The sequence below is a fragment of the Pectinophora gossypiella genome, chromosome 4, assembly GCF_024362695.1.
Source record: "Pectinophora gossypiella chromosome 4, ilPecGoss1.1, whole genome shotgun sequence".
Lineage (NCBI taxonomy): Eukaryota > Metazoa > Arthropoda > Insecta > Lepidoptera > Gelechiidae > Pectinophora > Pectinophora gossypiella.
The window spans coordinates 16,961,897-16,989,732 of NC_065407.1; the positions used below are offsets into that span (position 1 = coordinate 16,961,897).

The window sequence follows — 27,836 nt, forward strand, 5'->3', positions numbered from 1 at the left end:
ATTGCCATACGAAATAATAATAATCACTAACATCATAATATGATGTATGGCAGACAAAAATAAAATATCCTGCATGGATCATATATCCAGCTGAAGCTCCCCTAACCAAGTCTCTGCGGCATCCGTCACACAATGCAGCTCGGCTATACCACCTGGGAACCGGTGTAGAGGACACTCGTTCACTATGTGAGATATGGTTTGATCCGGGTGACCACATTCACAGCATGGCGACTCCTTGAAGCCCCATTTATGTAGGTGATGGTTTGACTTTCCATGGTTGGTCCTACACCGGTTCAGTCGGGACTAGGTTTTAGTGATCACTTACTATTACTACCTTACTATCATTCTGCGCCATACCTCACTAGACCACTTACATTAGCCGGAATAACAGCCGAACAACTTTATTGTAACTGCAGTCTACATCACATTGGAAATAGGAATCGAATCTAAGGGATGGTCCTCACGACGCGATCTCACATCGCACTGCGATTTTCGGGTAAGGTCCCCGGAATTAAATTAAATGGGGGACTTTCCAGGCGCTGTACAGATTTTTCTTCGTTTACTAATTTCATGGATACCATACAGCCATGAGCAATATCATGTACCCACTTTAGAACCCTGTCGCACTATCATATTTGACATTTAACGAGACTTACGGTTAAATTTGTCAAAAAATTTAATGTGACATGGTTTCAAAGTGTATACATGTTAGTACTCGTGACCGTACAATGCATCTTTTATCTTTGTTTTTGGGTATAAATTATGACCCTTTTTATTACACCCAGGTACAATTACATCTTCCACCCATTATTATTCTGATCGAAATAAAGACAAGCAATATAGGTAAGTAGCAACATAATTCTAGTGATCCAAATATCAAGCGACAATTATTTTTATATAGGTATACTTTTATATTTTGGAATTATGTATCCGTGTAATGAGGAAATAGGTTATTACCACGTTAAAGCTGTACAAGGCCATCTATATTGCCTATGGTGAACTTAGCCTGGTAATTACCTCATTCAAATTCAAAAATATCTTAATTAAGTACGTAACATAATTACACTTAGAATCGTCATTTTAATTTTAATCAATCGATATGCAACGGGGGACCGTTGCGAAGAGTGGAAACTCTTGACCATATTTTGACGACGTCATAACTTATTGCTTCATACAACAAACATACATAAACTCACGCCCGCAATCCTTAATGGGGTGGGCAGAGTCACAAGACTTCAAAGACAACTTGCAGCTGTTGCCATTGTTGCTACGAAGCCCTAAAGTGGATATGATGGAGCTTATGATGACAAAGAATCATTCTATGGCCCATAAATATGTTAGAAAAGATACCAATCCAAAAAAATTTACGTCATGTCCGGGAAGACAAACTGACGAATTCATTCTATGTATTTTCTTTCATAGACGTTTTTTTTCTTTTGGTTTTCTCCGAAAAGCAAGGCAAAGGGAACTATGCCCATACAGCCATGTCTTATGTATTTTTTTCTTGATGATGATTAATGAAATGATTAGAGATGATGACGATGAATGATGAAACCTTAGCCACCACCCTCGGGGCAGACTCCTACTCTGAACCCCAAACGAATTAACTCAAAAGTCCGCATAAACTTTCGAGTTATAAAGCGGCTTGTTGGCACGAACCTAAAATAGATAGGTACACTTTGTTTATTGAATATTCCGACATAATAACACTATCGCGAATGTTTTCCGACTAACTTAACCACAAAACACCACTTCGTATTAATTATTTAGATTATTCAATGAAGAAAGCTACTGTCCCGTTTTCGTTCCCGCCAAAAAGTCTCTTTCAAAGACGCATAAAATTACTTCATACAAACAGAATGATTTGTCAATTTTTAAAAAAGTATAAGGTCAATCAATGTTATCTACCCTATGCTCAAATCGTCACTTGTTCCGATATCGCACGAATTGCAACGCGCCGTGAGGAATCTCGTAAACTAGTTTACGATCATTGTACAAGTGCAGTTCAATTTATGTGCTGCTCACTCCCCTACGGTTTAAATCGCACTACGTTATGTGCCTACGTGATCCAACTTCTATGGTTTGTTTTCAGCTTTATATACTCCTAGTATAGCATATTCTAGCACCTTACGTACATAAAGCTCCACTCGTATTGCTTAATCAACGGCCTCTATGGCCCAGTGGTTGAGCGTTGGGCTCGCGATCCGGAGGACCCGGGTTCGAATCCCGGTGGGGACACATCACAAAAATAATTTTGTGATCCTAGGGATTTGGTTAGGACATTGCTCAAAAGTAACCCTGACACCAGGGTCGGTGTAATCGGTCATTAACCTGACGACCCCCACGAAAGAAGAATGGGATCATACATACATATAAGATATACCTAGCAATAATGTCGTAGCCGGAGTGTACGTTACGGATAGCTGTTTTGTAAAACGGCGGGTCTGCTATTAGCCGGATTGTCATTGTAATAAGTTCTACAATATGGCAAACCCACATAATCCCCCATTCAGCGCTTACCATGTTTTAGGACTTAATTTAGTACTTACTTTGAAGTGTGACGGTTTTAAATTTAGAAGTTTTCTTCTAGGGATTACCTACTTATTTTTTTCCATTTACTTAAAACATCTAAAAGTCACAAATACATCTTTCTGTATTATAATATCGACGCACACTGTCTCCTGTTCAGACAAAGGAACAGTACCTAAGGTACTTACCGAGCCTCTGAGGATAATCCGCAACTTGACTTAGATATTTTGATGTTTCACCGACACAAAATTGGTTTTCCTTTACCAAAAGAAAACCTATTATCGCGTCCAGGGTTGCCAAAACGAGGATTTTGCGGGTCGCATTTTTAGATCCTTAAGACGAAAGGTTACGGGGAGGGGATTTTGTAATGGTTTATTTTACTTCAGACTTTTCCGGTGTTTGATATATAATTATTGGGCCCGAGTTCGATTCCCATTTGGGTCAATATAGGAAACATACTCGAGTCTCGAAGTCTCTCACCAAAATTTTGTATCACACAACAGAACGTTCGCTTTTTGTTTTCTGAATTAGAAAAATTCCAATGATATTACACACCCAACTCTTCTATTGACGTCATCAACATTTTTCAAAAATAAAATTTTGAAATCTAAAACCCGTCTACGGAAAAATCGCGGTCGCGAAAGTATGAAAATGGAAAATATATTCTTCCATTCTCTGAAATTCTTCCGAACAGTTATGTTTAGGAAATAGCCGTGGCAGCGGTCAAACTTATATTTTTTTATATTATTTTAGGGTCTTATTTATTCAGATAACGTGCTTTCATTATGTATATGTAAACAATAAGTATATCGAATAAATATTGTTTCTTTCTTTCTTTAAAATATTTGGACATGAAGCCTCTCCGGAACATGTCAGTGCAGTTATTATCAAGTCAACGTAATTATCGAGTAAATACAAGCAAACCCGCAAGTTCTTCTTCTTCTTCTATCGTGTGTGTTGTGAGGTGGATGACCAACCTCATCAAACCTGGTGTAAGAGTTATTATTGAGCCGCCAAAGGCCCCTTATGTGACTCATATAACGACTACGTACTTATATAGTAAGTAGTAACCGGGACCAACGGTTTAACGTGCCTTCCGAAGCACGGATCATCTTACTTTCGGACATTAAGATGAACAGCCTGCAATGTAACCAAACTACCTCTAATCAAACTAGGGATCACAAAGTGATTTTTGTGATATGTCCCTACTCTGTCCCCTCTGGATCGTGAGTACAACCACTGGACCACGAAACCGCAGTAAAAGCTAGTAATATGTACATGTTTGTAATGTGCAAATTAAGCCCTTTCATTTGATACTCAACACAATACCATTGGAAGAAAAATATTTTTCGTCCTCAGTTTATGCCCTTTGGAGAGCGCGATTTAAGTCACATTTTTGACGTGACTTTACAAGTTTGCAGATGGCTTTAACTACTTGGCCGGTACAAGACACCTTACAACGCGTATCTTATTTAAGTAAATCCAGATTTCGATTTCTTTGCCGTAAGGTGTGAGATTGACAGCGACTTAGGGATTTGTACCGGGACAACAGAGGGACAATAGTTAAGGGTGCCTCGAGGTAGGGGGTCTTATCCCGCTCCAGTCCTATTATTTAGGAACTCGTATTTCTTCCAATTGGTTGCTGGAATATCATCTTCTTAGCGTTATCCCTTTTTTTCATAGATATAACCTTACCTCATTTGTTGCTGGAAAATATAAAATCATATTTGAAACCAGGCTTTCGTTATCGCGCAAGTTGCCATCCCCCTTTCATCCCCTTAAGGGATTTATTTTTGTGATAAAAACTGTGCTATATTCTTTTCTGCATCTCAAACTATCGCGATGCCGAATTTCATTTAAAATGGTCCATCGGTTTAAGCGTGAAAAGATAACATACAGACAGAATTTTTTGAATGTTTAATACTCTGACTACCCTAATTGGGATATAGTCGTGACTTCATGTTGTTGTGAATGTGGCAGCATAGTTGTCCTCTGGTGGCTTGCTTGTACGAATATTCGCGTGAGTTTACTGTTTGTCTGAACAAGTTCTCTTAATAATAAATAAACGCATTGTCAGTAACATGCGTTCCAGACGTGTACATGGCAGTAGTAATGATGCACTTTCCAATGCACTCGCAGAAAAGGGGCGAAATTCGTTGAAGAGGGGCAAAAAGGGGCAAAGAGGGGTGAAAGAGGCGCACTCTGTGAAGGTGTCAAATAGTGGGTATTTTCGGGTATTTTAAAGACGAAAATAGAAGTCTCTACGAAAACTGGATACGTTTAGACGCGAAAATAGAAATCTTTTAAAGCCAAAGTAAATGTTAGGACATTCTGTGTTTGAATAAATCTGTGAGTGGAGAAACCTGGCTATTTTCTCTGAGGAATATTCTGTTTCAAAATGTTAAATATACTGGGCTATTCTATAACTTACTGGGATTGATGCGATTCTTAAATTTGCTTTTGAGTTATTAAGATTTTGTACCATGTGATAATTCAGACTGTTACGTGAACAAATTCACACGTTAACATCCCTATTACGGTGCGTGGGCATAAAAAGATAATTGCACTTAATTATGATATACTTATTCATTATTCAGTATATTTTATGTTTATGTAGTGTTGTGCTATATGAAAAATTTTTTTGGCACTGTTTTGTGCTACAAGACAAGAACTAAATAGGTAATAATGTTTTTATATTCAATATCGATTTATGTATACATGGAGGAGGCTTTTGCTCAGAAATGGGATCAAGAGGGTAGTAAAAATAACAATTTGAAGTGACATCTTAGTATCGAAGTGACAGCTCTGTCGAAGGTAACACAGGCCGGTTGTACATTGCATTAGCCATTAACACCTTTGATCGGAAGCCAGCCAGCGCAGCGCAAAGATCGGGTTGGAGTATTATTTCCCTCATTCTATTGTCCTTTAAAAAATCATCTTCGAAGTCGGAAGAATATTTTTTTTTACAAATTTCAATGTTATTTTGTCCGGACGCAAACATAAATATACTTATATACGTAAGATCACGCCTATTTCCTGTTGGGGTAGGTAGAGACCACGGAATTCCACTTACTTCGATCATGACACACCATTTTCTCTTCTTCCACTCTCATCAAAGACATCCTACATGCTCGCCGTTTTAGTACTCTAGACCTGGCCTTTCTTTAAAACATCCTGGGTTTGGTAACAGCCTCCGTGGTCTAGTGGTTAGAGCGTTAGGCTCACGATCTGGAGGTCCGGGTTCGATTCCCGATGGGGACTAAGTCGAAATCACTTTGTGAGACTGTCCTTTGTTTGGTACGGACTTTTCAGGCTTGAATTACCTGATTGACCGAAAAAGTAAGATGATTCCGTGCTTCGGAGGGCACGTTAAGCCGTTGGTCCCGGCTATTAGCCGTAAAAACACCTCCACCAACCCGCAGTGGAGCAGCGTGGTGGAGTATGATCTATACCCCCTCTGGTTGATTGAGGGAAGGCCTGTGCCCAGCAGTGGCACGTATATAAGCTGTTTATGTTATGTTATGGCTTTGGTCACGGTAAAATATGCCTCAGGAAATATTTAAAAAAATAAAAACCGGAAGATTTTCTAATGGAATTTTCGGAATCCAAAGAGATTTTATTGCTCTATGAATTATGTATAAATTATGGATTTTAAATATAGGAGCGTTAGGGACGTCATGAATAAATAATACATTTTTTTTTTGCGTGAAAACTGTTTGAATGTTCTTTATGTTAGATTAGAATTTATTACGCAAGTGGGTTCCTATGTAAATTAAATGTTAATTTCTATCGGGGAGTTGGTCCTTTCACTGTAAACATTCATGAAATTCAGCCATTATTCTTTTGTAATAAATACTTTGGGTGCTACTTATTTATGTTCTTTAATTACTCCCCAACAACAGCGGCTAACAGCTAGCGTATTTTTTTTATTTTTTTTCACTCTTATAATATCATTATAGGTGTCTTCGGATCGTCAATCCCTAGTCACACTACCCACTTGTGGCTAGCGGGGTGCTATGCTCAGTTCGGACCACGAAAATATCCATTGACGGCGACTCTCCCTAACATTATCCCGATATTCACAGAGTCTGCTTACCTAACCTAGAAATTTGACAGGTCCGGTTTTTTACAGAAGCGACTGCCTGTCTGACCTTTTCACCCGAGAAGGGAAAACCAGTCCAATATAGGTTAGGTCACATACCTCCAAAAATGCATTTCTCGGGAATGCGATAATCATTTATGATCCAAACATGAATTCGAAAACAAATTCGACAATCATTGGTTTACGCCTGAGCTGGATTCAAACCTGCGACTTCAAAGTGAGAGGCAAGCCTTCTACCAACTGGGCTACCACGGCTTGACGGCGACACTCCATCGTCCTTATACTCGATAACCTCGGTCTTGGGTTCAATTCCTGATCAACATAGAAAAAAATGTTTTTCGGTCAAGTAGTTAGTGCCATTTTCGGTAAATCTACAATAAGTCAGGTCAAAAAAAAAACTAATAATAAACAATTAATGTTTATGAATTTACTCGGAGCACAGATAAATAAATGCCTACCTCATTATTCGTTAAGCAAATTATTCTGAAAGTCAATGGTGCTTCAAAATAAATTACACTCGACCAATGTTTTTAAATTTACTTTGCAAGACAATTTTGAAGTTTTAGTATTTGTGACTGAGCATACCTCTTTTTCTTATACCATGAGCTAAACAATAGGATGTAGGTAAAATAACTTCATTATACAGTTTATGGTCTACAACATGAGTCACTGTGAATTTACAAGCTACCCACGCAACATTGTTATCTTATCGCTGCGCACTTTCCGGGGTGGGCAGGACGGCGCCAAGCACGTTCCACTTCCTGCCCCTTTATGTATCTACCTACTCAACATCAACATAAACTCACGATTCTATCCCAATTGGGGTAGTCAGAGATACATACATCACAAGATGAACCAAGTAGTGAGCCGTATCGCCGTCTACAATGGTCGATGCAACTTTGTTAGTAGATAAATTAATAACTCATTGGTGCAAAACCGGAACGGATGTACCTACTCAAAAATATCTCATAAAAAAAAACAACGAAACAATTCCGAGTTGTTATGCAAGAAAACACCAGTCCAATTATAATTTAAATTTGAATTTGGAACATAAACATAAAGAATTAAAATACTTACTTTAGATTTTATTCTAGGCAAATCTTTGCCTAAACAGAAAACAGGACAAATATTAAAATGAATTCTACGGCATTGTCCATAAGTATTTTTTTCGCTACATCTGAGTTCATAAATTCATCCTCCGTTCATTTTAATATCCGGCCGTTTCCAAAACGATTTTAGTTACAAATACATAATACTGGTCATTAATAAGCTTTCACCTAATTTGTACGGGCTTTTGTTAGCTAAATATTAATTTCATGTTTACCTACCGAAGAGAAAATGGAGTTTAATTAACGAATCAATACATTTTCTTTGAAAACGCTTTCAACTTTGAAATCTTTAGGCAATTTCCTCGTAAATATGTACCTACCTTTGTTTCCGGCCTAAGTTTGATGTGATTAAAGATAACTTTAAAATATCAGAGTGGATTAATATCATGCGCACATCACAGACAGATTTCCACAGAGAATACTACTTAGGCAGCGCCACAAATCTTCAACAATATTGTTCGCAATCGCTCCTGCATTTCCGACCAAGTAGTTAAGGCCAGAAATGAGGAGATCCGCAGGAAAACTAAAGTCACCGACATAGCTCGGAGAATTGCAAAGCTGAAGTGGCAATGGGCAGGACACATAGCGAGGAGAACCGATGGCCGATGGGGCGGAAAGGTTCTGGAATGGCGACCACGCGTCGGACGACGCTCAGTGGGTAGGCCCGCTACAAGGTGGACCGACGATCTGATGAAGGTCGCGGGAAGCCGCTGGATGCGGGCAGCGCAGGACCGATCGTCGTGGAGATCCTTGGGGGAGGCCTATGCCCAGCAGTGGGCGTCATACGGCTGATGATGAGTTAAGGCCATACATACATACATAAACTCGCGCTTATTTCCCACAGTATTTTTATTTTTTCTTTATTTAACGGTAGCCCAGTTGGTAGAGAAATGCATATTCGGAGGCATGTGACCTAACCTGTATTGGACTGGTTTTCCCTTCGCAGGTTGGAAGGTCAGACAGGCAGTCGCTTCTGTAAAAAACCGGACCTGTCCAATCTTCAAGTTAGGTAGGCGGACCCTGTGAAAAACGGGATAATGCTACGGGAGATGATGATTCTTTTTCTTTACAGCAAATCTACAATAAGTTCTTATCTAGCCTAAAGTGTCCCACTGCTGGGCAAAGGCAATATGAACAACAACTAGACAACAAGTTAACAATAACAACAGTAACCAACAACAACAACGTGTAAGTTGGACAATAGGTAAGTTACGCCAATATAATATATATCATGGCCCCGATTCCTGGAGACACCGCCTAATTTTATTTTAAGTTATATCCGTCATTTTCATATTCGTCGAAAAGGAAAGGGACGGATGATTCACAGCTCTTAATTTTAGGAAGAATGAGTAAATGAATGTGTCGGGTTATTGACTGATGTAAAATTTTTAGACGGTTGGTTTAGATTTGTGCTTAAAATTGACGTGTGTTCCATAAATTTTATGCTTGTCGATTACCCGTCCCTTTCCTTTTCGGCGGATAAGAAAATGACAGATATAACTTAAAATAAAATTAGATGGTATTTACAGGAATTAGCACCCATATCAAGTTAACGTCATTTTAATACAATCAGCAGACTTAGACCCGTGATGTTTTGTCATAAGACAACATAACATTATATCCCCGAAGTAGGTAGTACCCGTTCCTCACCATCATGCTAAGGCATTATCCTAGATTTCACAGGGTCCGCTTACTTAACCTGAAGAATTGACAGGTCCGGTTTCTACAGAAGCGACTGCATGTCTGCTTCCAACCCGCGAAGCGAAAACCAGGCCAATACAGGTTAGGTAACGGCCTTCGTGGTCCAGTAGTTGAGCGTTGGGCTCACGATCCTGAGGTCCCTGGTTCGAATCCCGTTCATATCACAAAAATCACTTTGTGATTCCTAATTTGGTTAGGACATTACAGGCTGATCATCTGATTGTCCAAAAAGTAACATGATCCGTGCTTCGGAAAGCACGTTAAGCCGTTGGTCCCGGTTACTACTTACTGATGTAAGTAAGTAGTCGTTATATGAGCCATTGGCGGCTCAATAGTAACCCTGACCCCAGGGTTGATGAGGTTGCTACTCCACCTCACAACCCACACGATAGAAGAAGAAGACAGGTTAGGTCACATTCCTTCGAAAATCTTTGACAAACAATTTCTTTTAAATATATCGAGATATAATGCCTGCGTTCTCTCCTCCCTCGCTACGTTGAGCTGTTTACTACACCCTTCTTATCAGAGCGCCACAGGCGGGTATTTTTGTGAACAACTTCTTTTCACAAAATTTTCACTACCCTCCACATTGTTGTGCGAATGGGATTTCGCTTCTTGTTATCGGCTCTGAAAGTTCCGTGGCAAATAGTCAGTTTAATTCGCAGCATTCTTACGTCATTGGAGTTTTAAATTGTTCAAGTTTTCCGAGAAGAATTGGTTTGCAATTTTGCTGGTGAAAAGTTGTGCTAATGTGACTTATTGGCGATGTAATGAACTCTGGTGCTTATCGTTCTGGGCAGACTTTGAAAGTCTTTTAACATTTTGTACAGCTATACAATGATCGCCTTACCAACAAAAATAAAGAAGCAGTAAGAATATTTACAAAATTAAATGACATGAAAATGTGACCGGCCATTCTGACATTCCTGACGTCAGCATTGCCGGTAACAGCAACGTTGGAAGTAAATGTCTAATCATGCCTTCGTGGTCTAGTGGTTAGAGCGTTAGGCTCACGATCTGGAGTTCCGGGTTCGATTCCCGATGGGGACATTGTCGAAATCACTTTGTGAGACCGTCCTTTGTTTGGTTAGGACTTTTCAGGCTTGAATCACCTGATTGTCCGAAAAAGTAAGGTGATTCCGTGCTTCGGAAGGCGCGCTAAACCGTTGGTCCCGGAATACTAACCCAAATACCTCCACCAACCCCCAGAGGAATAGCGTGGTGGAGTATGCTCCATACTCTTTCCGATTGATTAAGGGAAGGGCTGTGCCCAGCAGTGAGACGTATATAGGCTGTTTATGTAAGCACCGCAGCACTTATAAGGAAGCAATGATTAAGCACTGTTTCAACTTTAAATACGCCGAGTGACCGGCTATTCTGACACTCACAATAAGATTGATACGAAACGATTTTCCAAAATTACTTCCACTCACTTCTCAAGTGACAACTTCAATAATAATCCACAAATTATCTATCACATTTGCACTTGTAATGTAATCCGCAACTTGTCTCCTAAATGTGGTCTTAAACGATATATTTCGTTGAAACTTTCTTCCCTCTTGGATGATGAAAAAACGCTAACACCGTATCTGTGTTAACCTTGCAACGTTATCTGTAGTTGGGAGATGGAATAATAGTCCTTAACGTAAGGTGTTAAGGGGTGGGAAGAGTGCAAAGGTGCAAATTTCGCTGCAGGGGCCCAAAATTGCCACTTACTTTACGTATTCTTCCCTCCTTCGCTGCAGCGTCTCCGAGAGGTTATATTTTGTAACTGTATATTTCCAAACGTTTTTAGAAATATTGTAGTTATACTGTGACCGTATTGTGAGCCGGGGTAGCCCAGTTGGTAACGCTTGACTCTCATTTTGAAGTCGAAGATTCAAACCCCAACATTATATTATACCCGTAAAACCAATGATTTTCGAATTTATGTTTGAATCATAAATGATTATCACGTGCTCAGCGGCGAAGGAAAAGATCCTGAGAAAACCCACATTCCTGAGAAATGCATTTTGGATGTTTGTGACCTAACCTGTATTGGGCTGGTTTTCCCTTCGCGGGTTGGAAGGTCAGACAGGCAGTCGCGTCTGTAAAGAACCGGATTTGTCATTTGTCATTTTTTTTTTTCAAAAAAAAAAGAAAGAAAAAAGAAAGAAGGAAAGGAGAAGAAGAGGAGTAAGAAGGTTAGGTAAGCGGGCCCTGTGAAAAACTGTATAACGTTAAGGAGATGATGACTATGGCGGCATTGTAGTTGTGTGGTGCTGTCAACCATTATAGACGGCGATATGGCTCGCCTATCACGTTGGTCTAACAGAAAGCTGACTACCCCAATTGCGATATAGTTTTGAGCTTATTTTATGTAGCTGTATTTCATCTAGATTATTCAGCTAAGACATATTTTGTAAGGAGCTTTGAAGTTACTTAATCTTACTTTTCCTTAAAATGTCCTAATCTTTTAAGTGAAGTTGAATAAGGTCACCCGAAAGTAAGATGATCCATGCTTCGGAGGGCACGTCAAGCAGTCGGCTACTACTACTGAAGTAAGTGTGTAGTCGTTACATGAGCCATGTCAGGGGACTTCACATCTCACACAAGAGAAGAAGAAGTGAAGTTGGTAAATTATGTGATCGGCATTTCCCGGACCTTTTTGCCCTAGCTTCATCAGGATCACAAATTTCATCGATAAGCTGCAAAGCTTCAATAAGCCAAAATTGCTTGGTATAGTTTTTACTCAGCTGTAAAGACCATATCGTGAGGAAACCCACATTAGCAAGAAATGCGTTTCGGAGGTATATCACCTGGTGGGCTGGTTTTCCCTTTGGGTATGAAGGTCAGACAGGCAGTCGCTGAAAAACTGGATCTGTCAAACCTTCAGGTTAGGTAAGCGGATCCTATGAAAACGAATTAACGCTAGCGAATGTTCACAAAAAAACACCGGTCATCACCCTTTCGACACCTTATGCTATAACACTAGTCCTATAACATTAGTCCTTACAACCCGCACGAAGTATGACAGCCTTATAATACACACGAATAACCAGTAAATCTTAAACAAATATCAGCTCAACTAATTTAAATATGTTGCTGTTGTATTGTGGCACTATCGCGGTAGTACCTATTGTTCTATATTACTGTACTACTCGTTATTTACAGTTCCAAACTCTGTATCCAAAGCTTTTGTCTTTGTATAAAATACAGTCCGATATCGCACGTTTGTTTCGCCGACAGTGTTGCCAACAGCGGTTTTCGAATAAAACTATTCTATTACGCAATGATGACGAAAATTCTCTAGGAAGACGAGTAGTGTTTATGATGAAACACAAAAATGTTGCTATTTTAAAATGTAGCTTGTTAAAGATGCAGAAGTACGTGCACAGTTGCCGTACTGCCGAAATGTTTAGGTCAGTTTTGTTCATGGGTAACTCGTTACCTTCCTCGAAACCAAACTCAAAATTTAAATATAAAAAATTAATATAAATCAAATTTGTGTTTATGTATGTTGAGGTAAAGGCAGATTCTTCAAGACATAATATCGGCAGAACTAAACTAAAGGCGCGGCGACACACGACCCTTCTCTGAAAAGTAACATGATATAACCACCCAAGGAGGCGATAAGGAGATCTAAATCTTCTTTATAACTTAAAAGGTCTGAGCTAGCAATACTCTCGAGCATACGTTAGACCGACGCAGTGCCTCCGACAACAATAGCCGTTCGATTGCTTTAAGGTGAAAATGGAAGGCTAACGATGTAAATAGGGGCTTTCCACGCTCCGTTCCACAGTCTTTGTTCAAATAAATCGCCTTTATTTTTTCTTATTTAACTTCCATAATAGTTTTCAATTCGATTCGTTGCTTATTGTGATTTCCTCGCTTCGAAATGCGTATCGTTTTGGAAAAGTTTTGATTGCGAAACTTTTTATGTGGAAATCTTGACGTCTAAAAAAGGAACACCGATTCAAAGGAGTTGTTCTAATTTCGGTAAGATTGAAGGAACCGTTGGTCGTATTGCTTGTGGAGTTATTAATAATGATATGCCAAAGTTTGGTTTGAATATAAAGCCTCAGATGTCGATTGACGAAATTGAGGAAAGCGGTATGCCAATACCAAAGTAAACGATTATAAGACGAGTTCGATTTTGAGACAAAGCCCGTCGGAACCTGCGAGCGACGTGGAGCAGGCGGGAGTCCGGACGAGTCGAAGCAGCCGAAGCGAGCGCGACAGCGCACCTTCCCCTATATTTTCATTTAAGTTTGAAAATTGTTCGTGTTCGCCAGCGCAGCGCAAATTGTACTGGAAAAGGGATCGATAATGGGATTGTAGGTGAGATTTTCTTTCTCGCGAAGAGTGTAAATCTTGGAGATAGAAAAATTTCGGAAATTGTCTACGAGATTTATCGCCGTGCCGCGTGTGACGGTAAATTGTTTTTTGATTCAGCGTCTGGATGAGTTATTAAAAGAGAAAGTCAGAAATATAGAGGAGAAATCTATTTGTACATACGCAATATATTTATTTGTTGGGTGTTATTGCGAATGTCTTTATATCAAAAATGATTTATTATATTCTTGCAACAAACAAATAAGACAATACATCTTATTCTGTAGGGCAGAAAACAACGAAAAATAATGTTAGATAAAAGTTAACAGAATATAATAGTATCAAATTGAATTCATAAATAATACAATTTACAACCAGTATAGAAATCAATTATCGTTAAAACTCGAGTATCACTTTACTGAATAACAAATTATACCTACGATATTAAATGATTCCATCAACAAGCGGTAATAGAAAATAAATCGAAATTTGATTGTCATCAAAAAGCTATAATATAATTTGTCTTTTATCGTCCTCATCAAATCGATACCGCAGTGAGTCCCCAAATTCTCACTCAAAAATCCGATTTAAAAAAATGTAATCGCGATTAAAGCTTTCATCCTAAATTTGGTCATTACGTCCCCATTGCTCAGCCTTTGAGCCTTCAGACGCCAAGATTTACATAAAAAGAAACTTTCCGTCTTCTAAATTATGATTCAATTAGTATTAAAGGATTGGTCTCTCAAAGGAGTTTTTCGGGTTGTCGAGTCGGCCGAACGATACCGCGCTCCTTTGTGCTCTCAAGCAAACTAAGGAGGTTCGCTTTGTACTGGGTTTGTCGTATAAAGCTATTGGTATAAATAACAAGCGGGATACTTTCTAGGTGATGACATATTATGTGGCAAAGCACAAGCGACAGCGACATTGATGATGCGTTTGTGAAAAACGTTTACTATTTTATAGAGTACTACTTGGGAAAGTTCTTGGTCCGCTATTGTATAATAATGTCACCGCTCCTCTTCTAACTTACGACACTAAGCCTGTGTGCTAAAGGCCTTCAGTTCATTACGCATTACGGGATTTTCTTCTTCCGTTTCGGGTACATTTTTATGCTCAATGTACTGTTAAAATCTTCACTATTGTCGGCCCTTTATGGTATCCTTTGTTACGTTCTTTTAATCGTCTCTTCTTACGGGAGCCGTTTCTCTCAATAAGACTCAGTCTCTTTTATGTCGTTTTGTTTCAATGGTAACTTTTTCTGATTTGCGGCACAACATATTAAATGCATCACATTGGATTTCATTTTTATGTTTTGCATGGTTCTGGTAACATGATAACATTAATATGATTGTTCATAAGTCTTCAGTATCCACTGCGTCTGTCACAGCTAATGCCGAGTATTTGTTACACTCAATCCCCAAGCCGTGGGGATTAAGTGACGAATTATACATTTTTTCGCTCGTCACAACCTTGCGATTATTCCGCTTCGTCCGTGAGTTTGAGATATTCGTCTTAAGGATTAAGGGGTGCCTTGAACGAACGAAATTTCACGGAATTCCCTTGATGGATGAATACAGAAGCCTTAATTCCGCAATTTCGGGGTGTAAAATAGTGGAAGAGATGAGAAAGAGAGCGACATTGGCGCTAATGAGATCATATTCTTGAAATGCGACCAATTTTTTACCGCTTCATATTTCATTTTTGAAGAATGTCGTGCGAGTGACATTTGGATCATACTGCGACTCAAGCGTTGGACGAAAAAACATACTATAACGACATATGGAAATTTAAAAAAGACATTCATTCATTAAACAAACACACATAAAATTTAACGAAGCGCTGCCATATTCGTTAACGAATTTCCGGCTTTCATTATGATTGTCCCACGAGTGATGACGAAACAGTAGCATGTGTGTTTGTTTCGCTCCCTCGTAGTTGTGTTTATGTTATAGATAGGGATAGAAGAGTGGATGTTTAAGAAAAAAGACTACATTTAGGGCCATCTATCGTTCGGCGATCCGTCACAAACACGCGTTTAATAGCGGCAATTAAGGGAGACACTCGGCTACCGAAATATCGCGGCATAAAAACGTCGTAGGAGCCGCGTATCAAATTGTTTGACACATTCGTCTGGCAAGCTCCCGTTTACGACTTGTCGCCCGTTTACGACGGTCATCCAACCGATTGTGATATTTTCGAGTCTAAATATAGAATCTTAGGGTGATTGGTTCTTGGAGCTGTAAAGTTTTATTGGACTCAATTTTGAAAGATTTGTAACTACAAAAAAGGTTTGCCGTCGTAAAGAGACATCATTAAATGGGTTTCGTTTCCAGGCAAGTCCTTACCACATAGACACAAGAGTATCTACACCATAGAATTACTTCTGACATTTAGGTGACCCAAATTAAAGATTAACCGTTCCTCCTATTATACACCGACAAATTATCCCAAAATTTCGGATCTCCCAAACATGGCCGGAACAAATTCGACGCCACAAACAAAGGGTCAGTTCGTCCCGACCACGACACGACAAATGTCGTACTAAACGACAAATAAAAGCTGCGATAGTTTAAATTGGGACCCAAAAACTGAATGCAAACAAACAGAACCCAAATTTCGGTGGCAAAGTTTACGGACGGAGGAAAACATTGAAAACAAGCGGTCGGATCGGAAATGTTCGCTAGTAATTTGTGGAAGTCGTTACTATCGCTGTAGAAACATGGGAAACTGTTGTTATTCGAAAACTAAATGTATTATTGCTGGCAGAAAACTTCATGCATACTCATGTCTTCGGGAAATATGAATAAACTGAGAATAACCAGACTCCTATACTCGGAGATTCTTCGCTGGAACACAATATTCGACCCAATAACCCTTCGATTTAATCGCGGCAGCAAACCGGAGGAATTTCAATTAAATTGCATTCAATGAAATCTAGGACGATTATAGAATTCAATCGTAGGCAAATTAAAGCGGGGCTCTCTAGGATTTTCTATTCAATTTTCATGGACTAGGACACGATAAAAATCCATTACGTGAGCGAAGAGAGCTTTAGTATCGCCGTGCCTTCTGAAGCCTTCTGAAGCTAATTCGGGGCTGACGGCTGGATGTGGCAGGATAACAAAACACAGAATATAAGTTCACGACTATATCCTAATTAGGATAGTCAGAGGTACATCCATCGCAAGATGAATTCAGTACCCACACCTCATCGAGCTTTCTGTTGGACTAACGTGATGGGTGGTGAGCCGTATCGCCGTCTATAATGGTCGAGCCAACTGTGTTTATTGTGAATTAGGCTGGTGAACATCACAGTACAGTGTTTAGGGGCAAGTTTACTTATAACACAATTTACACAGACAAAAAAACATTTATTCTTTTTGTCGCCAAAAGGACGTACATTGACCAAATTGGTGATGTCCTTAGAATAGGTAAACCTATTGAACCGGCGTGCGTGTATGAAACGATTGATGATGTGGAAGAAGCAAAAGAAGTGTGTCAGGATCAAAGCAAATGGAATCCCATACCCAGTGGAAAATAGGCGTGAGTTCATGTGTGTATTTTGATGACTAAACCAAGTATAGAAGGTGTACTATAAAATAATTAATGCCAGGAACAACCTCATTGGCTATCTAAGATATCCGTAGAAGTTAGTATTTAATTCAACAACTGGATATTGTGAATATAAATGGTAAACGGGTTGTTACTATTTAATTAGAAGTATTGGGTTTTAATTATACCTACAGTTGGCTATAATATATTTTAGGTGTTTAAAGGACTGAAAGCATTTAATTACATAGTTTAAAAATATCGAACTGTCCAGTAGAATTTATACAACCGCTCTATTTTCAACCAGGTGAGAGCTCTCAGCGCTCCCCATTTGTTCGGCCAAGTAGTTGATGCCATATGGGACAAATCTAGAACAAGTCACGCCAGAAAAGAAACTATTTTCAACAATGACATTTAATACGTTGCTTTTACGTTACGTTGGTCTAACAAAAAGTTCTGACTACCCCAATTGGAACATAGTCTCACGACTATGCACACGGTTATGTTATGTGTGTTTTACATTTAATATCCCAGATTACCAAATACTCTGCGCGTTCCGTGGATAATAAGGAGTGTGCCATAACCCGATTCCCAAGCAATCATGCTTGATTGTGCATTTCTGCAAACACTTTTAGCGCCAAGTCCTGCCAAAATTAATCACGATTCTGGGCTAATGTTAAAGTATTTTAGACCATTGAATTAAAATGAGACTTTCCCAGTATGTAAAGCGCCTAGGATCTAACTGTACCTATGATTAAATTTCAAACGACTATAAAGCCTCTTAGAGCAGTGTAGTGTGCTAGAAAATAACACTAATGAGAAAATAAGAGTAAGTGAGTGAGTGTGTATTTTCTGGAAAAGAATTATGGTTCCACAACCTCCATGTTGGAACGATTGAACCTAAAATATACATATTATACAATAATAATGAGCACCAACATGATATTTCGCCGGCAAAAACACAAAAACAAAACACTGACGAATTTCATGAAAACAATGCGAACGTTTGATACGTGAAACGGAAAATGTAAGTGGCACACAAAAGTCTCGCTTATATTTCACTTAAACTCGACAAAAGGGGTGAAACGTCGAATCAAAGTTACAAGGCTGACTGCTGCGAAATATAGAAGCAATGGGAAATTGCAAAGAATGATACGGAATAGCAACTGTGAGGCAAAAGTTGGAAAAGAAAAATTGAGTTTCACACGTCATTAGTATTGCGAAGCACCTTGCTGTCGAGCACAGAATGAATATCCACGAGCGACACTGGACGCCTTAAATTAGTGACGATACAGAAGAACTAGTTTCCAGTACGTTCAAGTTGAACAAAAAATGCTGCTCACAGTTTTGATTATGTTTCTGGTCATCCTTACCAAACGAACACTCAAATCGAAAAACATAATATAAGAACGACCAAAAAAGTTTCTTTGGTAATAATGTACAAAATTATTTGCACCGTAACATTTCGATAATCTTTTTTCAATCTAATACAATATTGCAGCTTTCAAGGCTAGAGTGAAAAGTCACTTGCTATCTAGAAAAGTTCAACGTCAAAGATACTATAGTGGACCTAGGACAGATGATTGGACAATAAATGATCATAATATAAGGGTTCCGTTTTACCTTTTGAGGTTTGAGACCTTAAAAATTAGAACATGTTGTATAAGCAGACACAGTACCGTTCTGGACGAGAAGAGTAGAGTCCCTGGCCAGCGGCAGCTCAGAGTCGGTGAGCGTCGCGTCGGACGCGTTGTCGGAGGCCGACGTGGGCGTAGTGGGCGCGGTGGGCGAGTCGGATAATCCGCGACTGCGCGCACGCCGCCGCCCGCTGCCGCTAGATCCGCTGCTGCCCGAGCCGTACGGGTGCAGCCGGCCCAGGCCTGCGACAAACAAATACTCTTTTAAGCTTATATTTTTATCCCCAATTAGAGACATTCCAGGCTAACTTCCCAAAAAAATACTTAGATGACGCTGTACAAATTCGCCTTCGTTTAACCTTCTTCCTTACTTATAAATGATGACCCTTATTATTACACCCAGGCACAACATCTTCCACCCATTATTATTCTGATCAAAATAAAGAGATGCAATATAGGTAGCAACACAATTCTATACACATCTGGTCCAAATATCAAGCAACAATTATTTTAACATAATGTCTGCCATTACATTATATTTTAGAATAATTATGTGCGCGAGCAATGAGAAGCGCTATCTATACTTTTTTTGGAGAACGTATTCTGGATAGTTCCTCATTCACTAGACGCGCGGATGGTCGGTGGACAAATGCCGACACACGTCGCCAGCTTAGGTTATGTAGTCTTTATAATAATTATAAATTACGAGTACACAAGGAATTTAGAAATATGTCTTTACATTTGCCATGAAATTAATGGTAAAAGATAATACAACATTCATGCTCCAATTTTGTCGAGGACAACACATACACATACATACATAAACTCACGTCTATTTCTCACCAGGGTAAACAGAGACTATAGAATTTAATTTTCTTCGATCCTGAAATCCTTCTCTTGCTTTCTGCACATTCATCAATCGCTTCATACACGCACACCGTACAAATTTGTCGAGGACAAATTAAGTGTAATACGTTCCACATGTAGCCAGTGTCTAAAAAGGTAATTGAATTGTTCCATTCTCCTTATCATCTCGGGCATGTCCAATCCACGATCATTTAAAAATGTCTGCGTTTTATTATTGAATATTTAAGAAGCAAGTCTACAAAAAAATATTAATATAATTTATGTAGCATGAAAATTGATAAATCGTTTTCCGCTGGATTACTGACAAAAATATTTCCCTCAAAATGACAAACATCACACGACCTTTTATCTTGCACGCAAATAACGCGACCCACATGAAAATATAAATAAAAAGGCTTAATACACAAAGAAAATGACATCAAAAAGCGAACGTAAGAAGCCATAAGAAGATAACAATAAATGAGAAAAGACAAAAAAGGTGAATCAACAAAAGGTACGTTTTAAACTTAGCAACTTTTCCATATATCTCTATAATACCTACAGTAGAGAGAGAGCCTTGATCAAAAATAAATAACAAAGGTTGGGAAGCCACATAAAGGAATAAGAATTGGAAGGGAAAAGATAATTAGGAATAATAAGGCTTCGGGATACAAAGGGCACAATGTAAATGGCGGCCGTGCAGATTTCAACGTGAACGGAAAAGGCAAAGCAATCCTGGAGGCAGATAAAGTCAGATGGGGGTATTTATCAGTCGGAACGGCGCAATGGATGTCATTCTTTACGGACTAGTTTTAGCTAGTTGGTTCGGTTTAGTCGATCGTAACATTAGCCGCATGTTTTCCCGTTCAGAGTTATTGCTGACACCGCCCGCTGTACGTTTACTTAGTGGAGTGAACATGTTTTTTGCATATAACATACAATGTGAGTGTGAAATCAATAATTACTATTTTCCTGACGAACGAAATATTTTGTGATTTATTTGAAATCACTATTATCATCATTAATACTCCTGTTGCAGATGTAGAAATGGAAAACAATGATTTATGTTCTGAGAATATTAAAGATAGCGTTGATGAAATTCATAAGTCTTCTTACGTGTATGATATAATGTTGTCATTCAAGTCGAACAATGGAAATAAACGGTTTTCAACACATATACTTAATGTACCGCCAGGCTAAAGTGGAACTGGGCTGGCCACGTGTGCCGCATGCACCCGGAACGATGGGAAAAGATCATCACGCTCTGGGTACCACAGGACGGACACCGTAGACGTGGTAGACCCCGGAAACGATGGCGCGATGATCTCGACGGTTATCGAAAAAACTAGATAGAGCTCGCACAGAACCGGGACACTTGGAAGGACATAGGGGAGGCCTTTGCCCAGCAGTGGGACCAAACAGGCTAATAATAATAATAACACTTAATGTAAATTCATAAAGAGTCCAAATACTGAACTTGCAGCTGTTGAGCTTCCCTAAGCACCGGTGAGCGTTATAAAGTAAAATCCTTCACAATGTAAATTATTTAACAAATCAGAATACATTTATTTCCACTGAAACATGTTCTCACAGCCTGGTATTTTATAATAGTACAAGGTAGTCATTATGAGGTAAGTTCCGTTTTCCAGTTAGCAAAGTTGTAATAAGATGCCAATTAGGGTTAGCTTCGCGTTTTCCTATTACTCTCACAATTTCAAGAGTACAGTTTATAGTTTAAAGCTTCGTCAAAGCACGTTCCATTTACTTTGTCAAGTTGTTCAAGTTTTCTATTGAAATAATTTTCGAAGTGAAAACGGCTCCTCTGATGTCAATCGTCATATAATTGCCATTTATTTATTGTTTAAAATGAAAGCAAAGCAATTTCCTAATCATAAAATGAGTGAGTACCTATTGGTACTATGTGAAAAGAAGATTCAAATTTTAAAAAAAATTCGACTATAAAACGTATTTAAAAAGCTGTTGACTACACTTAAGAAGTAAAAATCCAGTATTTTAAAATAACATGTGAAAATGTTACTAACTGCCAACAAAATACTTTTTAAAAAAAAACTACAAATTACATCTTTGTCATGAAGACGTATAAAACGACTTTCAGAATTTGACTCGAAGTTTGAAACCGTAAAAAGTCATTACGGGAAAACATCCGGCAAATAGAAATGGAAATAATATATATGAACGTATAGATACGGCTACTGTCCAAGTAATCGCGATAAAATGACAGGGGATAGACTGTTTTCTCGGTCAGAGAACGTATAGATTTCTTGTGGAATCCGCGTTTAAGAAAGAGACAATAATATTATAAAGAATATTTATGTCAACGATGTAGAGTAAAAAGATACAGCACAATAAAGTTAGCAACCTACTTTTAGTTATTACAACTCTTAATTTCCACAAAAACATTTTTTTTTAAAGCCATTCGTTATTTGATCTAGGAAGAATTATGAAACAACCTTGTTAAAATTGAACCCAAAAACCATTTTTAATTAAGTACTTTTCTGGAGTCGAATTTCTAATTAATATTTCACAATATTTTGAAAATTATTACGATCAAGTTAGCCGGTTGTGTCTTGAACACGGCGAAATATTTGTTTATAAAACCACCTGTTGCTTCAAAGTCCAAAATGGAGACATTTCAGATCCGCTATTTATTCAGCGATATATTTTTTTCCTTTCTAATCAATTCGCTACTCGCTGTCAGTCAAACAAATGCTCTAAGTAGACTTTGAATAAGCCACTGAATACTGCTTTGATGTCTGAGGATGTTTATTACGTAAAGATGTGGCTTCCGAAGACACGGTTTAATTTGTCAAAAAAAATAAGTATTCGGTTCTTTTTTCGGGTTACTTATTGCTGTCTGTTGTTTGTATCCTTGTCGGTTTTCTTCATTTATTAGCAATTATTGTTTTTAAGACCGTTATACCTATTCGATTTGTTTTTAGTTTGGCAGCCGTGGTAGCCCAGATGGAAGAACGCTTGACTCCAACTGTATGATCCCAGGAATCCACCACAGGCCTTAACTTATGATTTTCGAAATCGTTTTTCGAATTCATGTTTGGATTGTAAATTACAATCATGTGCTCAGTGGTGAAGGAAAACATCATGAGGATACTCACATACCCGAGAATGCGAAGGGTATGTGACTTAACTTGTATTGGGTCGGTTTTTTCTTTAGCTGAAAGTCGCTTCTGTAAAAACCGGACCTGTCAAATCTTCAGATTAGGTAAGCGGACTCTGTGGAAACGTGATATCGCAAGGGAGATGATGATGATGATATTCGTGTTGTTATTGTGATTATTATTTATTGTTCGTTTTTGTATTTATCAATTATTTTATTTCAGCTTCAAGTAGAGATTTTCAATATGCCAGGTTAAACTTAGAAGAGACTCGTTAACGAAAGACGTCGAATTTTCCTTAAAACTCTATGAAGCTTTTGATCCCGTGTAGTAATCGTGTGAGATCATTAAAGTAAAAGTAGAGCGAGGCTGAATACTCTCGAGATGGAACGAAAACTTTTTAATTTAAGGCAAACATCCCATGAGGCCGAACTCAAAGGACACGCAAGGAAAATAAAATTAGTTTCGACTGCCTCATTACTGGACTCTGTAATTGAGTATGCAGATTGCATGTGAAGAGGAAAAAAATCTGAAACGTTAACAAGGTCGCTTATATTTACTAACAACTATGGATTGTAAATCTGAAAATAAACGATTATTATTATTATTATTATTATTATAAGAAACACTTTGGAGAAAAATGTGATGAAATTGTACAAGTCGGAACTTTTAGGAGAATTACAGCTTGAGATTTCAATTAATGTAATGTAATGGGTGAAGGCATGGCAAATAAATGAAGATAGGTAAAATCTTACTTCCGGTATAACGTTATTATGATCAGAATGGTTTCGAGAGAGTTTTGATTTTCTAATGGTAATTATAATGAAATGCAAAAATACTTGTTGGGGGCTGCGGTTGTTCGTAGTTAAAGACGTTGTTGAAAGTTATAGAAAAATATTTACTTGCTTGCACACGACATGTTACTGATGTAACGAGGATGGCGTTGATGGAGGAAGAGAGAGAGGGAGCGATTTTAAAGTTGCCACAATAATAAAAATGATAATTTATTGTTGGTGTTGCCAACAATACTTATTTATTTGTGTAGCAAAAATCCATAAATGAGACAGCTGAAAAACAATTTTAAAGTAAGGTATATTTAGTCCTGCAAAATATGCAGCGTAGAAGATTTTAAAAGAATTCAATGCCTGAATAGACTAGGATTCAATCAAGCAATGACAAAACTCGTTCAATGCCATAATTAAGGACTACGGTACCCTTTACAAAGGAGCTCCAAACAAAAAGGACAATGAGCTTGTTAGAGGAATTTTTGCCAAGTATTCCCCGTTCTACCCTTACTGGAATACTTTGGAGCATCGGAACAGGAATATTAATTGTGTGTTGCATATATACGTATACCTATTATTAAAAAAAACCGTCTCAGAATTGAATGATTATCAAGAGAGATGAAAGAAAGAAGGATGTGTTGCTGTTGCAATTTCTTGTCATTTCTTCTCCTCAACCATAACACCTTGCGAAATAACGTAAATTAAAAAATGTTAGATTGACCTTCAACAAGTTTATCCATGATAATTAAGTTGAATAAATGATTCTTATTTCTGATTTCTAATAATTTGTAAACCTCCTTTAGCAGATTATTCAAATCTATATGTTAAGATTTAAGGTTATTCCTTAAAATAATATTCTGGTGTTTGTGAAAATATTGACCCTTTGTGAATAATAAATAACCTGTATCTGGTCGGGTAGTTTATGGTCATGTACTTATTCGAATTTTAAGTTACATTTGTCAACTTACCGTGTTTCTATCTGAACAATGGTTATGGGCGAATAAAATTCCCAAAAAAGTAGAAATGCGTGTATTTTTCATATAAAAATAAAGTTAATTGCGTGTACGAACGTAGTGGGAACATAAAGCTTTTCAACTTACTTAAATTATATCAGTAGTCAAATCCCAAAACTGTTGACAAACTTAAAATCGACTTCGTCAACAACACGCTCAACACGCATTCACTGATAAATTCTTATCGCTTTCAACTATTCACCTTTCACTATCACTCTCAAATTCTACGGACACTTAATCACAGTAATGAGGACGTTCACTCCCAGAAATACAACAATCAAACTAATTCGCGATATCAATTGTTGGATTCTAGAAGCCGAAGCGTGGGCGGGGGACTAACACAAATATAATGCAGGATACATATCGTTAAAATGTTTAGAAATAGTTTTAGACGTACAAACATAAAGAATTCACTTCCATATTATATTCTTCGTTTGTTGATATAAGTCTCTTCTATCGTGTGGGCTGTGAGGTGAATTACCAACCTCATCAACCCTGATGTCAGGGTTATTATTGACCCGCCAAAGGCCCCTGACATTGCTCATGTAACGACTGCTTAAGGTGCCTTCCGAAGCACGGATCATCTTACTTTTGGACAAACAGGTAATCAGTCTGTAATGTCCTAACCCAACAAGGGATCGCAAAGTGATTTTTGTGATATGTCTCCACCGAGATTTGAACCCAGGACTTCCTGAACGCTCAACCACTGGACCATTCTAAACGTTATTTCATATAAATAAGTACTAGGTTTCTTAAGTACTAATTAATAGTAGTACTGGACTCCAAAAAACTGCTAAGTGTCAGTGATTTAATGACAAAAGAGGCGAAGTCTCGCAAAGGACAACAACTTTACAATCAACCCTGGTTCATCGACACCAAATAATGTAAACAGACGACATACCAACCCAGCTTTTTTTTTGACGTGACTTATTGTAGATTTGCGGCAGATGGCATTAACTACTTGGCCGGACAAATGGGGAGCGCTGAAGGCTCTCACCCGGACCAACCCAGCTCACATGGTGCCGATTCAAGCAACCAGCTACTTAATTTTAACTTAATTTGACAGGAACAAAACTAACTCTCTTTCTTGTACCCATTGTAAACACAGACTTGTGTTATGAAACTAAAATTAGTTGAGTTTATAATTGTCACTTTTAAATATTCACGCACTTTATAATAGTAAACTATTTTTAAAGGTTCGATACGTGGTTCAAAAATAAATAAAGTAAAAAACAAATGTTCAATCACGTATCGATCTGTTAAAAATAATTTTCTTTGGTAAAGTTTGTGTCCGTTGGTATAATTTATTTTAAGGTACGGTAAGGTACAATGTATTTTAACTTTTGCATCATAATATTTCTATGAAAACTTAATATATGTAAAAAAAATATGTTTGGAATAAATAGCGATCGGCACATTGTTAATAGACTAGCTTTACATGTCAGTCACTAAATCTTTTAAGGGCAATGTATACGTTTTTATAATAAGATTCACATTGACATTTAGAATTTACCTTTCAACAGTTTTAAGACAGTAATTAAACAGTTTTTTTTAAAAAAAGGTTATTTTAAGTTAAGTGATTATTAAGAAGATATAAATGCATGGCTACAAGGTGGACCGACGATCTGGTGAAGGTCGCGGGAAGCCGCTGGATGCGGGCAGCGCAGGACCGATCGTCGTGGAGATCCTTGGGGGAGGCCTATGCCCAGCAGTGGGCGTCGTACGGCTGATGATGATGAAATGCATGAGAGTAACTGTCTGGAAACTGATATTAGGCAGCCAAATTACTAAATTGTATAACAATATATTGTGTTTTTTTAAAGAGTTTTCGTCTAGGGCCTTGTGCCGAGGTTTTTCTTGCAGCTACTTTTCCTTGGCTATATAGGTTGTGAGAAGCTGCAGTAGTTTTAGGCGGATGAGACGTTTGTTATGGAACAAAAGCGTTTCAAAGTGTAACTATGTTACCTACTGCATATAGATATTTTTGAATTTGAATTTGAAATTGAAATCATTTATATTGAATATATTGAACCTTCACGCTCAAATTAATTAGCTGAACAAACATTCAATACCTTTCCTTCAATCTCAATCCGAAGAAGTCTTAAAATATCTGCTACAGAGTTCAACCATCTCTTTAGTGTGTCAATTGCTTTACATAAATAAAAACATTTGCCTGTTTCCTCTGGTGATGATAACAGCCGATAGCAACAGGACGTCCGCGGTGATAACCGGCAGCCATTTTTAATGAGTTGCATATTGTTGAAATACCAACGAAATTTAAAATAACTTTGCGACAGGTCACCCTGGATTTGATAGTGAGTCATTTTTTTACATGACAGAAGTAAAGATAGTGAGGTTCTTCACTTTAGTCTTCAGTTCTTTTCATGTGTAGCACTAAAATGTTATAATTCCAAACTATTAACCAACTGCTTCCGTGGTCCAGTGGTTGAGCATCGGGCTCACGATCCGGAGGTCCCGGGTTCGAATCCTTGTGAGGACAAATCACAAACATCACTTTGTGAGCCCTAGTTTGGTCAGGACATTACAGGCTGATCACCTGCTTGTCCAAAAGAAAGATGATCCGTGTTTCGGAACGCACGTTAAACCGTTGGTCGCGGCTATTATTTACTGATGTAAGTACGTAGGGGCCTATGGCGGCTCAGTAATAACCCTGACGCCAGGGTTGACGGGGTTGGTAATCCACCTCACAACCCACACGATAGAAAAAGAAGATCCCAAACCTCTATCACCACAACCATAGCTTTACACCACAGTAAAACAATGTCGAAAGATAGTTTTATAAAATGATACGTCACTCATCTTCTTCTCTGGTGTCAGGGTTACGATTGAGCCGCCAAAGGCCCCTGACATGGCTCATGTAACGACTACTTAGTAACATCAGTGAATAGTAACCGGGATCAACAGCTTAACGTGCCTTCCGAAGCACGGATCATCTTACTTTTGGACAATCAGGTGATCATCCTGTAATGGTCTAACCAAACTAGGGACCGCAAAGTACTTTTTGTGATATGTCCCCTCTGGGAATCGAACCCAGGACCTCCGGATCGTGAACCCAACGCTCAACCACTGGACCACGGAGGTCTTCGGACGTTACTC

The 27,836-nt window shown here is 38.4% G+C and overlaps 1 protein-coding gene and 1 non-coding gene across 3 annotated transcripts in view; one reads left to right on the top strand and one right to left on the bottom strand.

Moving 5' to 3' along the window:
• LOC126382334 (teneurin-m) overlaps positions 1 to 27,836 on the bottom strand; it is a 373,029-nt gene that overhangs the window by 231,844 nt on the left and 113,349 nt on the right. For both annotated transcript variants that reach the window (XM_050032131.1, XM_050032130.1), the window contains exon 3: positions 18,984 to 19,184. In XM_050032131.1, the coding sequence (XP_049888088.1) occupies positions 18,984 to 19,184 (201 nt within the window). The remainder of the gene's footprint in view (positions 1 to 18,983; positions 19,185 to 27,836) is intronic.
• Trnaa-cgc (transfer RNA alanine (anticodon CGC)) lies at positions 2,167 to 2,238 on the top strand. Its single transcript has one exon. It is a non-coding gene; the product is annotated as a tRNA-Ala (tRNA).